This window comes from Prionailurus viverrinus, chromosome X (genome assembly GCF_022837055.1).
Source record: "Prionailurus viverrinus isolate Anna chromosome X, UM_Priviv_1.0, whole genome shotgun sequence".
NCBI lineage: Eukaryota > Metazoa > Chordata > Mammalia > Carnivora > Felidae > Prionailurus > Prionailurus viverrinus.
In genome coordinates this window covers 17,225,818-17,239,066 of record NC_062579.1, presented here as the reverse complement: position 1 = coordinate 17,239,066, position 13,249 = coordinate 17,225,818, and the positions used below count along the sequence as shown (strand labels likewise).

Genomic DNA, 13,249 nt, shown 5'->3' with positions numbered 1-13,249 from the left:
TCCGGTGGTGCCAGAGCTGCTAAAGCCCAACGCTGCGATCAGGAAGCATCAGGTGCGCCTACATGCTGAGGAGGGGCTCCAGCCTTCCAACCCAGCAGACGCGTGCTCTCAGACAAAAGGACCGAGAAATGGAACAGCTGGCCCCCATTACGGCTCCCTGCGACCTCCCCCCCCCCCCCCCCCCGCTCGCCACCCACCAACCTATGTCGACACGACAGGGCCGGGGAGGGCAGGAAGGGGAGCTGAGTGTTCCTGGTGAGAGGCTGCTTTCTCCAGGGGAGAGGAGATGTACCGGTGCCCTCCTGCTCTCCCAAACCGAGAGACAGGTAAGGGACACCCCTGAGAGAGCTGCTCGAGGGCAGTGGGAAGGTCTGCAGGACAGGCAGGTTGGCACCCGGTTTCCTGCCTGGACCCTCGCTGAGCTGCACAGACCCGCAGGCCCACTCTGCGGCCCTGAGAGCTCTGGGCGAGGGAATTTTTGCCCGGGCTTAACAAACACGCTCAGTGATGTGTTGTGCGTGAACCTGGAGTCTGGTGCCCCCTGGTGGTCAAGAAACATCTAAACGTCAGAAGCTCCAAAAGTACTGAGGCGTAATGTGCCTGGAAAGAAAATGGGACCATCACTCCCAGCCTTCAGAGCTGGGAAACGGACCTTAGCAGTTCCCAAAGCTCCATGTGGAGGAGCACAGGGCTTACGTAGAGGGCTGTCCGGGAGATGGGAGACAGAACCGGCAGAAGGGCGTGGGAATCAGCAGGCAAAGCTGCCCTTTGCTGAGGGATGCCCCGGGGAAGGAGGAACCCGGATGAAAAACAGCACGGCCTCCAAGGCAGAGACCCCCCCACCCCCCTCACAAGATCATGGCATCAGACCTGGAAAAGGACCATATCCACAGGAGTTCTCTGTCTCCCTTCTCTCTCTGACCCTAAAACCAGAAGATATAATATTGGGATTGGGATTGGGATTGGCCAGGTTTACCAACCAAGATAACCCTCAAAGTTATGAGATATGCCCAAGGTGTCATTAAAGAATGGGAAAAGAGGCTTGGTGCCACACAGTTGAAAGCAGTGATTGGAAAAAACAAAAGAGTTACATGTATACAGTCCACCACTGAGTTGAGGGCTGTCAACACATCAGTTACATGTACCCAGGCACAGGCATGGATTTAGAAGGACACGGAAAATAGCAACTGTGCCACTTACTACTTGTACTGCTTCAGGCCAGGCCTATCTGACCCTCAGTTTCTTCAGTCCTCAGAGGATAATAATAGCTAATGGGCAACGTTATTCAAAGATTAGAGGCAGGGTATGTAAACAAAGAGAAGCTACTATGTATTTATATATTTGTTCACCATGGTCGGGAGGCATTAGTTTCCCAGTTAACTTTGACAAAAGATTTGAAGCAGTCTATGAAAAAAGGTAAAAAGAACTACTAAAATAGAAAGAAAAAAAAATTTTAAAGAGCAAGGGAATGCTGAAGAGCTAACCATAAATGTAAACGTGGTGGTTCCAGCTTCACATTTGGTTTTGAGTTTCCTGTCAGCTGAAGTGAAAAGGGAAACCTGAGAACTTGTACAATTCCCGTTACCAGAAAGGGGCAGGGTCGCTGCCTTCTCAGGGGAGACAAGCTCTTCCGGGCTCCAAATTCGAAAAGCAAAGCCTCAGGAGGAGTGTTTCCGCACTGGCTTGTACCTTACCTGAAACCTTGTCTATTCTTTACCACAGGGTTCCAAATGCCCTGAACTACTAATAGAGAAGTAGATTAGTAATTGGGACCTGGCCAAAGTACTGAAAGTTGATGGGCCAGATTTCTACACTTCAGAGCATGGTGGTATTCTCCAGCAATTCTTACCCCACAGTTCTTCAAATGCTTTCAGATGTGCTTTCTCTCAATACAATCCATGGCAAAATCACCCCAAGGATATTTAGACCCACCACTTCCACCCCCAAGGAAATGTTTCCATTTGTAACTCAAGCAGAAGCTTTAGACTGATGACAAATGAAAGCAAAAGTATAGATGTATTTTCAGATGAAAGAGCTAAATTCAAAAGGCTCTTCTCTTTCCAGAACCAATTCAGCCCTCGAAAGGCCACACCGCTCTCCCTTCAAGGCCAAGGTCACCTTTCAGGAGCATTAGCACATGAAGTAAACAGCTTTTGCAAAACAGTGCCACAGGTGAGCCTTCCCACCCGAAGCGCAGAGGCACCGCAGCTAATCTGCATATGCTAACTCGAGTTACCGGGGAAGAAGCCCGAATAAGCAACCGTCCTCCCTCACCTTTACTTTCCTCCCCACATAGGTTTTGCTTTTACCATATGGTAATTATTTCCAAATCACAAGTGCAAACACTCACTCTGATTGGAAAATTAGCAGATTTCAAACTCGGGTAATTTGTCCCTAATGAGGAACTTGTTGAACTGAATTTAACAATTAACTCGCACACCCTTTGCTGCCTGCGGCTTATGAGAGTGAAGCGGGAAAGAAGGAAGGGCAAGCCGAGGGCCAGGCCTGGCAGGACTTTGGCACAAGACGAGGGTTGGGATGGGGCAAGGTGTGTAATGGGGCTGTGGGGACATCAGGAACTTGACTGTTCAAATGGATATATATAGCCAATCACAAACATATGCCAAAGTAGGGGCGCCCGAGTGGCTCAGACGGTTAAGCTTTCGACTTCGGCTCAGGTCATGATCTCATGATCTCAGGGCTCTGTGCTGACAGCTCCGAGCCTGGAGCCTGCCTCCGATTCTGTATCTCCCTCTTTCTGCCCCACCCCTGCTTGCGCTCTGTCTCTCAAAAATAAATAAATGTTAAAAAAAAAAGTTTTAAAAAAACAAATATATGCCAAAGTAGTGAGAATAACATGGTGATCCTCCATGTACCCATCACCCCAGCTCCCACAATTACCAAGTCATGGTTGCTGTGACTTCATCCATGCTGAGGAGCAAGAGATCAAGAAAATGGACAGGGAAGAAGAGTGAAACAGCAGGGGGTGGGTCTCCTGTCTCCAATTCCCAAAGGTTCCAAGACCTCTAGGGGCAGAGGTGGGATGGGTGAATATAAACTGCTGGGATGGTTTCAGCCCCCTTCATTAGCATTTTGAATCTGGCGGGGCAGACCCTGGGAAAGAGCTGACCCGTTTTCCGTTTTCCGGGTCTCTGCTACCCCACCCTGCCCCAGGGCTGGGGTCGCTTGTTCTCTCCCCGCGGCTACAGGTCCAGGTGACCAGAAGCCCTGAGCGTTTCTGGGAGCTCTGGCATAACACACAGTCAGCAATGGTCACCCCCCTCCAACCATGTGCTCCGATGGTTGGTTCCTGCCTCTTCTCCAGCACTGGGGCCAGTTCATGCCTGAGGCTTAGTCTCTATGATCTGCTCTGCTGTTTGTCCCTCTAGAACTGCCCTACCCAATTGGCACCATAGGCAGATGTGGCAACTGACCACGTGAAACGTGGCTAGTGAGGCTGAGGAAGTATTTTTTTTTTACTAATTTAAATTTAAAAACTGGTCCTTGACCCAATTATTGGAAAACTTCTAAGTATATTTGGAAGGTGAATCTACATTTTCAACCGTAGAATCTAAGTACAGATCAAGTATTTTTGGTGAAAATCTAGCATCTGACTTGAGAAAGGCTTTAACTGTCTGGATTTTGAAGATTTAGTAAAAATGAAACAATGTAAAATATCTCATTAAGTATATTAAAATATTAATTACATGTAGAAATGATAACCTTTTCAATATATCAAGTAAAATTAATTATTAAGGGCAATTTCTCCTGTTTCCATTTACATATTAAAATGTGACTACTAGAAAATTTAAAATTATATATGAGGCCCAAATTATACTTCTACTGGACAGCGGTGACCTAACCAGACGCCTCCCTGCACTTGCAGATAGCCTCAAAAAATATAATTCTGTTGCCAAACTTCTTCCTGTGACAGAGGCCCCAACTGCCAGACACGTCCTGCTATACTAGCCTCACCTGGATTTTCCTGGATGACCATCCCCTGTGCCATCTTCCCTGCTCCCTGTGCATTCTGAGGCCACCTACTTTCACACAACCATGGACCGTGGTGGGCCCTAACCTCATAAAGACAGAACCTGCGTGACCTAATTTCAGACTAAGATGATGAATTTGACCTGGGGTAGGGAAGAGCCTCCAAGCTCTCAAGATACTCAAATCAATGTAAAGGTCCTTCACAACATACAGCCAGTTAATATCCTCAAAAGGGAACTTGGCTGAAGTTGCAGCCTAAGGAAGGATCTTTACAAGGAAATAAAGGCCACCAAATGGTGATTTGACACAAAGCTGAATTTATTTGCTGGTCCAGGAGGCGAGCATCACATTGCTCAAGCACAAGTTCAGTTGGTGTCTCCCTGCAAAATGTTCAACCTTGAACAACACGAGTTTGAACTTCATGGGCCCACTTATATACAGATTTTACTTGATACATGCCACACAATATTTTCTCTTCCTAATAACTGCCTTAACATTTGATTTTTTCTACTTACTTTATTGTAAGAATACAGTCTATAATGCATACAACGTACAAAATATATTACTCGACTGTTTAAGTGAGCGGTAAGGTGTTTGGTCAACAGTAGGCTATTAGGGATTAAGTTTTTGGTTACGCAAAAGCTACACACAGATTTTTGACTTCGTGGGGAATCGGCGCCCCTAACCCCCACCCGGTTCAAGGGTCACCAGTACAAAAAAAGGGCCAGATAGAGGGCAAAAGGAAACAAGTACATCGAATCAGGTGAGATTCTGAGCACGGGCGTCTAGCTGGTTCCCAAGGCCTAGCACACACTCTCCTGAGCAAGTTCACTTCTTCAAAGCGCAGCCACCACACCCAAAGATGTCCACGATGGGTTACACAAAGCTCTCATGGGCTCCCTGTCCCTCACGTGGCACATCTGACTTGTTTGCTTGAAGTTGGCCAAAATCCTCCGTCGCCAGGATCCGTAGCACATTAGCACAGCCGGGTCGATCACGTGGGAGTCACTCACCGGTTACCCGCCTTTTCACTCATCTCTTTTGGAACTGCCAGGCCACATTTCCCTTCTTTCTTAGGGCAAGAGGCAGGGACACATGCGTGTGTACGTAGAAAACAAATTTTATGTGGACAGGTTGCCCTTTGGAAACGGCAAGGGAACAAAATAGACGAAGCTCCCAAACGCCAATGATCCTAGCAACGCCGTTCACAATGCCCAAAGGCTGGAAGCAACCTCCGTGTCCATCAGTGGATAACGGAGGAGCTAAATGCGGTCTATGCTGACAAGGGAATATTATTCAGCCATGAAAGAACGGACGAAGCCCGATCCGTGTCACACCGAAGAGGAACCTGGAACACTATGCCAAGTGAACGAGGCCAGACAAAAAAAGGTCACGTACCATTTGACTCCATCATTGGCAAGCATCTAGAACAGGAAAGTCCACAGACCAGAAAGCAGATTGGTGTTTCCGGGGCTGGGGGGAGGGGAGGACGGGACCCCCGTGCTTAGTGGCTGCAGAGATTTCTCTGGGGTGATGAAAACGTTTTGGAAATAGAAGAGGTGGTCGCACAGCAACGTAAAGGCACTCAATGCCACGCGGCCGTAACTTTAAAATGGTTCCTTGTCGCTTCTGTGAATTACACCTCGATAAAAAGAAAGGCGAAAGAGAACGAACTTCGGGGATCTGCTGAGCCCCACTGACACAAGACAGAAGGGACAGACACGAGGGAGCAGGGGCTGCCGAACAAGTGATGATCACCGGGAGGGGACAGGCAGGAATGGGTGGGGGGCCGGGGGGGTGGATTCCACCTCAGAAGTGACCAAGGTAGCCAACGCTTGAAAAGCAAACAAGCAAAACTCATTTTCAAATGTTTAGCTGTTCAATTTCTGCAAATAACCTGGAGTTCTAAAACAAGCAAATGATTTGATAGGGAGAAAGCAAAGACCTCCCACAAGTGCCTTTTCAGGCCCAGTGATTGTACCTGGAGGAGAAGGGCTGAGCTCAGCCTGTGGACCGCCCCCAACACGGGCGCCCCTGAGCCACTCCGCACGTTGGGAGGGCTCCCACATCCTCCATGTGAGCCTGACAAGCATCATCTTTTGGCAGTTTTCACAGTTTCTTTCAAAACTAATTCGTAAGGATTGCATTTAATACGCTGCACGCGAACCTTTTTGACACACACCAAACGACGTTCTTCTGAAAGGTGTTTCTCCTATTTAACAGGTCACTTCAGGGGCGCCCGGGTGGCGCAGTTGGTTAAGCACCCGACTTCGGCTCAGGTCATGACCTCACAGTTTGGGAGTTCAAGCCCCGCCGTCGGGCTTTGTGCTGACCGCTCAGGGCCTGGAGCCTGCTTCGGATTCTGTGTCTCCCTCTCTCTCGGACTCTCCCCCAACTCGTGCATTCTCTCTCTCTCAAAAATAGATAAACATTAATAGGTCAGTTCAGTACCGATTGTGTGCAGTGACACCATTAAATTTTTTTTTTTAACGTTCGCTCATTTTTTGAGAGAGAGACAGAGAGACGGGGGGCGGGGGGGGGGGAGCATGAGCAGGGGAGGGGCAGAGACAGAGGGAGACACAGAATCTGAAGCAGGCTCCAGGCTCCGAGCTCTCAGCACAGAGCCCAACGCGGGGCTCGAACTCACAAATCGCGAGATCATGACCTGAGCTGAAGCCAGACCCTTAACCGACTGAGCCACCCAGGCGCCCCATAAAAACCTATGGCCTTCCCGTCCACGCTACAACGCGTCAGGGGTGAGCCTTGACGGTGACGACGTTACGCTAAGTGAAGTAAGCCAGTCACAGAAGGACACCTCCTGTTCCACGAGTGCACTTTATCCGAAGGCTCTAAAGCAGTCACACTCGCGGACACAGAAAATGATACCGTGCATGCCTGGGCTGGGGGACAGGGAAATGGGGAGCTGGTGCTTGACGGGGACAAGAGCGTCGCTTCTGCAGGATGAAAGCAATTCTAGAGACGCGCTGCGCAGCAGTGTGAATATACTGAGCACTACTGAACTGGGCACTTCGATCACTTTAAGCAAAACGATCCCAGTTTCTTAAATCACTGCCTTGTTTCTGTGCAAAACTCACGAGGTTGTGCTTCTGTACAGAGTTCGTACATCTAAAGGTAAGATGCTGACACGTTAAAAGAGCAAAAACCAAAAAACCCCAAACGAAGGAAAACCTCGGAGTTCACTTGGGCCGACGCTCTGGTGTTTTTAAAAAGAGAGGAAATGAGCGAGACTCAGGATCTGGGAGGGGAAGGCGGGCCTCTGTTCTTTTTACCTTCGGACTGGCTTGCGGCCCGCTGGCCCCAAGAAGGCTGAGCCGTCTGGGTGGCTACGGTTGTCACGGCCACCGGGTGCTGCAAGATTCTATGCTGTTGCGCCTGCTGCTGTGGCCACGGCTGCGAGGCAGGGGACAGCTGCAGCGTGTGCCGAGGGCCGCTCGGCCGGGCTCTTCCCTGGTTCTCTGCAGCACAGCCAAGCAGAGACAACACAGCTGCCTGGGGCTGCAGCAAACTCCCCTGTCCCTGTCCCTGTCCCCGGCCCCGGCCCCGGCCCCGGCCCCGGCCCTGTCCCAGGAGGTTCAGGACAACGGCCTGCTGAGCAGGTGAGGCCGTCTCTGGAGGGGCTGGGCCTCGGGCACCGGGACCCCGTGGCACTGGCTGCCAAGGACCAGAAGCGGAGGCTTGCTGAAGTTGTGCTTGTGGAATCAACTGATAGAGCCGCTGCTCTGGCTGCTGCTGGGCGTTCAAAGGGGGCGAACCTTGCGGAAGCTCCAGCAGAGTCACCGGCTTGAGGCCTGAAGCATTTTTTAAAAAAAACTGAACGCGGACTGGAGACGCAGCCTGTGCTGCAGTGCGCACTGCATTTGGTGGCCGAGCTCCCGAGGGCAGGCTGCCGGGCTGGATTCCCGCAGGATCTGTGGCCCCAGCGGTAGAGCCCTGCCCGGGGCTGGAACCCCTCGCCAAAGCCTGGGCTCCACAGACCGGGCCCGCCAGCTGGATGATGTTGGGGCCAGGGGAGCGGGCCGTGACCTGGGTGGCCAGGCTTCTTTGTGATGAGCCGGTAGTGGGTAGGGTGGCCGCGGGAAGCATGCTAACTTGAGTCACCTGTTTCGCAGAGGGCTTCTGGGAGCCGGCCCTGACCGGGGGGGCCAGGGTTGTCTGTGATGAGCCGGCGGTGGACGGTGTGGCTGCAGGAAGCGGGCTAACTCGAGTGGCTCCCGCAGAGGACTGCTGGGAGTTGGCCGTGACCGGGGGGGCCAGGGTTGTCTGTGATGAGCCGGCGGTGGACAGTGTGGCTGCAGGAAGCAGGCTAACTCGAATCACTCTCACAGGGGATTGCTGGGAGTTGGCCGTGACCGGGGGGGCCAGGGTTGTCTGTGATGAGCCGGCGGTGGACAGTGTGGCTGCAGGAAGCAGGCTACCTCGAGTCGCTCCCGCAGAGGACTGCTGGGAGTTGGCCGTGACCGGGGCGGCCAGGGTTGTCTGTGATGAGCCGGTAGTGGAGAGGGTGGCCGCGGGAAGCATGCTACCTTGAGTCACCTGTTTCACAGAGGGCTTCTGGGAGCTGGCCGTGACCGGGGGGGCCAGGGTTGTCTGTGATGAGCTGGCGGTGGACGGTGTGGCCGCAGGAAGCGGGCTAACCCGAATCACTCTCACAGGGGATTGCTGGGAGTTGGCCGTGACCGGGGGGGCCAGGGTTGTCTGTGATGAGCCGGCGGTGGACAGTGTGGCCGCAGGAAGCGTGCTACCACGAGTCGCTCCCGCAGAGGACTGCTGGGAGTTGGCCGTGACTGGGGGGGCCAGGGTTCCTTGTGGCGAGCTGCTGCTGGACAGGGCGGCTGCGGGAAACATGCTCACTCGATTCACGTCCACAGACGAATTCTGGGAAAGACTCGGGGGCTGAGGAGCAGGAGCGGGAGCAGGAGCAGGAGCCGGAGATTTAAAGAAGCCGCTTGCCTCCACTGGGGTGAAACTGTTGCCTGACCGAGTCCCTCCTGAGCTCCAGGAAAGTCTGAAGCGTAGAGGTGGATGGCTGACTCCCTTTCCCAGGACTGAAGACCAAACCGACACCGTCTCAGGCTGTGCTGTTTCCTTCCCGGGAGGCGGCTGGCTGAGGCTGGCTGGGCCACTGGAGCCGTGTGACGCGGTGGCGGGACACTTGGCCTTGCGCTGGACCAAGACAGCTGACCGAATGGCTTCCGTCCCAGCATCCATCTTTGAGCCAGGCCGGACACTGTCTGGATGGTCGTCTGTGGAGGAGTGCGGAGGAGACCCCTGTCCCTCACGTCTGGCTTCTTTGCAGGGCCTTCTTCTTCCAGACAAAGGTGGGTCATTCGGCGGCTGCACGGAAGTCAGCTGCGCTGTCTGAGACTCACCGCCAGCTTCATAGCCCAATACGGAATCACCTTCTACCTTGTGGGCTGGCCAGGCCGTCGGTGGCGAGCCATCGTATCTGGCGGACTTCTTCCCCCTGGCGTATTTCTGCACGTCCACTCCGGAAGGTACGGCCAAGTCACAGGGTCTCTGTTTCCACATATCGACGCAGTTCCCCGCTTTAGAAATTTTGAGGTCGTGCTGCGGACCTGCTTGCCTTTCTCTGCTTTTCTTGCAAGAGGCCCATGCTCTCAGCTCAGGAGGAGGTGGACGATGAGACAGCTCCTGCTGCCGGTTCAGGGAGGGTGCAGAATACCTCTTGAAGCTCCTTTTCATGGGGCCAGTGTTCATCTTTTGCTTGTTATAGAGCAGCCTGTTTGCAGTGCAGGCTACTGATACAGAAGGATCAAGACACAGCGGTTCGGCCGTGGCTAAGATCAGCTGGCTCTCCAGCAAAAGCCTGTCTTCCTGGGTCCAGGTCTGGTCATCGCTGGTCATGGACTGCACGTCGCAGGCTAACGTCTGCATCGTTGGCCGCAGGAGAACATGCCTGCTCGTGTAGCCGGGAGGTTCCCGACTGCACTGCCGGTAGTCCCGTACCTGGGCTATGACACACCCAGAGTGAAAAAAGTTAACCTGAGATTTTTCCAGGAGATCCACCAGAGCAGGAGGTAATTGTTCAGCATCCAAGTATTCGAGCAACTCCCCTTCTTCGTAAGGCGGTCGAATGGTCTCCGAATAGGATCCATTTTCGCCCTCGAGCATCAGCGAATATCCCTCCTTTCCTGGGTATAGGTTGACCACTAAGCACGGCAACGACTCTCTCCTCAGGAGCTTCTCCAACAAGTTCACGTTGCTTCTTAATTCCTCCGTAGCCTCAGGCTCCTTCCCGCATTCTTCCACATACAGGTCATAAAGTTTTTCATCCAGAGATGCGCCCCCACTCGCTGAGCCTTTCCTTTTAGGAGGCCTCTGCTGGGCACTGGCAATGACATACTCCGCACGGTCCAGAGCTCGTTCTAAAGCCTGCTGCATCGTGGCACAACAGGGGCCCTAAAGAGAAGGGCAAGCGCAAGTGCAAGCGCCTTGAAGAGCCGGGTGAAGGTCCCGTCTTTCACGTGGAGGTAGAGGTAGAGTCTTGCAGACGCCGCCACTCCACAGTGCAGCCACCAGCCTAACTTCCAAATGGACGGCAAGAAACGCGCGCCGGGAAAGCACCGCACGACATACCTGCGATCTGGGCATCCAAAGCCAACAACACGTGTCGGAGCCGCCACCGCGCGGCTCTGGAGCGGCCGCGGGCTGGGCCGGAAGTGGATGTGAGCCCCCCGCCCTCCCCCCCGCTCTCCCCCCGCCCCCCAGCTCCCCCCTCCCTCCCGGCCGGAGCAGCCGACAATCCGCTCCTGCGCATGCGCGCTCCCTGCAGGCCGCAGGCGTCAGGCCTCAAGCCTCATCCTATTGTCGCCTGCGCCTCCGGGCCACGAGGCCCCGCAGCCCGCACTTCCGCTGCCGCCGCAGGGCCGACCTTTCCTTTCCCCGTAACGGGGAAAGCACGCCACCGAAGCAGAAGCAACGGCCCGACAAATAACCTACTTTCTGCCACGGTTCGAGTCCACGCCAATTCGCGCAGGAATGCGGCTGTCGGGGCAGCGGCGCAAGCTGTGCGCTTCTCTTCTTGGCCAGCGCCTCACCCAGAATTGTGCACGGTTTCTGCGTCTCCCGTCGGGAACGGCAGGGCTGCTCCCGGTGCCCGTCGCCCGTCGCCGCTGTGGCACACCCCGCCCCCAACCCCCAACCCCCAACCCCCAACCCCCAACCCCCAACCCCGAGTCCGCGTCCGTAGCTCCTGCCTGCCTACGTGGAGGCTCGCCGAATCTAATCTGGTGCAGGCGTCAGATGTCCTCCTTCCTTGAATCTGCCACTGATCTCCTGCCTGACGGTCGTCAGACGTGCACCTGGCATGCCTTCCTGACACTTAAGTCTTTATCTTGTTACTTCCCCGTGTGTCACAGGAAGGGCGTTTTACAAACGATGCGGTAGGCAAGTCGTATCGTCTGTGAATTGCACTTCAGGATTAAACTATTTGTTTGGAAAGGCGATTTGCATGTGATGGAGCCGGGGACTGTTGTCCCCGCTGATGGCAGCGCACTTCCGCGATCACCCTCCCTGTAAGACCACCGCCAAGGTCCTAAGGATGGCTTTGGGGTGAGGTGTGCGGGTCGTAGATCGCGGATGGGCCCTTGTTTCCCACTAACGTTGTCGCCTTGAGGTGTGCCGGCCTTTTGGGACAGGTTTTGAAAAGAATCTCTTGACGTTTATGTGAGACGTGGCGATAATAGGGGTTCATGGAAAAGCCTCACAAAGGAAAAGAAGACAAGACAGACCGGCGAAAGTCCCGAATTTCACACAACTATGAAATCAAGGTGGATTGGGGCGCCTGGGTGGCTCGGTCAGTTAAATGTCCCACTTCAGCTCAGGTCATGATCTCACTGTTCGTGGGTTCGAGCCCCGTGCTGACGGCTCGGAGCCTGGAGCCTGCTTCGGGTTCTGTGTCTCCCTCTCTCTCTGCCCCTCCTTGGCTCGTGCTCTGTCTCTCTCTCTCTCCCCCTCAAAAATAAAGATTTTTTAAAAATTAAAAAATAAAATAAAATCAATGTGGATTTTAACCAATGGCAATTATGACAATTACATGAACAGTAGATCCATTGTATTGAAAGAGGACTAAAACCTTTTTCACTCAGAGCTCCCGAAAGATGACCCTGGTTCAGGGACAGACAAGAATACTTTTCAACTTGCATATCAACCATCTTTGGGCAAACGGATACTTGGGGAGCGCCTCAAGGGGGCTTGAAATCAAGTTTAGTCTCTTAATTCTTTTACACATCCTCCCCGTATCTCTTTTTCCCACCCCCCACCTGCCCGAAATTAGGCTAAGTACCAGACTGGACGGCCAAAGCATAGTTTTCTCTCTTTTTCTCTTTCTTTTCTTTCTTTCTTTCTTTCTTTTCTTTTCCTTTCTTTCTTTCTTTCTTTCTTTCTTTTTCTTCCAATGTTTGTTTATTTATTTTGAGAGAGAGAGACAGAGAGAGACAGAGAGAGAGAAAATCCCAAGCAGGCTCTGCTCTGACAGCACAGAGCCCAACGACATGGGACTCGATCTCACAAATTTGTGAAATCATGACCTGAGGCAAAATCAAGAGTCAGGCGAAATCAAGACCTAAACTCAGTGGGAGAAGTGGGCCATCCCTTCTCGGTGCTGCAGAGACGTGTGCTCCGTGGTATATCTGTCTGGACGGACAAGCGAAACGGTCCTCCATCCGAGTGAAGCGGACAGTTGCGTGTGTGCCGCAGCGTACGCGCACACTCGCGTCACCTCTAGAGCCACCACGGCCCAAGACGGAGGTTGTGGCCCTCTCCTTACCCGTCACCAGGTGAACCCCTAGGCCTCCTGGCCACAGGTGCACTGCTCGAGGTTCTCAGCCTGGCCGCGCGTGTATCCGAGCGTGCGTCAGTTGGCCTGGCAGCGCTTAGCGCGGTTGTGGTTCAGCCATCCCCTTCACTTGCGCCCCCTAATTGCCTGGTCCGGCCACAAGATGGGGGGTTTAAAAAACAGTTGCTCTGAGTGCACACTGTCCTTGGAGCCTTCCAAGCGCGTTAATGAGCACACTGGCTGATTATAAGGACTCCGATGGCTGCCCTCCCCTGCAGCCGCCTGACCTAGATGCACACGCTGAGAAAACTCATGGCCAGCCTAAGATATGCTCGTGGATGAAGAGAGTTCAGTTAATTGCAAGGTAATTGAGCTAATTTACAATTAGCAAACTGGTCTGTGCCATGCCCATCGAGGGCTAGCTCTGGATTTTGCCACCTC

General features: G+C 53.3%; 1 protein-coding gene across 1 annotated transcript; it reads right to left on the bottom strand.

Annotated features, from left to right (window-relative positions):
• Nucleotides 1-7,239: 7,239 nt before the first annotated feature.
• Nucleotides 7,240-10,413, bottom strand: LOC125157732 (transcription factor SPT20 homolog). Its single transcript, XM_047844658.1, has 3 exons — nt 8,872-10,413; nt 7,551-8,109; nt 7,240-7,466 (listed from the first exon to the last, which is right to left on the bottom strand). Exons 1-3 carry the CDS (start codon nt 10,411-10,413, stop codon nt 7,240-7,242), a joined length of 2,328 nt encoding a protein of 775 aa, XP_047700614.1.
• Between the last annotated feature and the right edge of the window lie 2,836 nt (nt 10,414-13,249).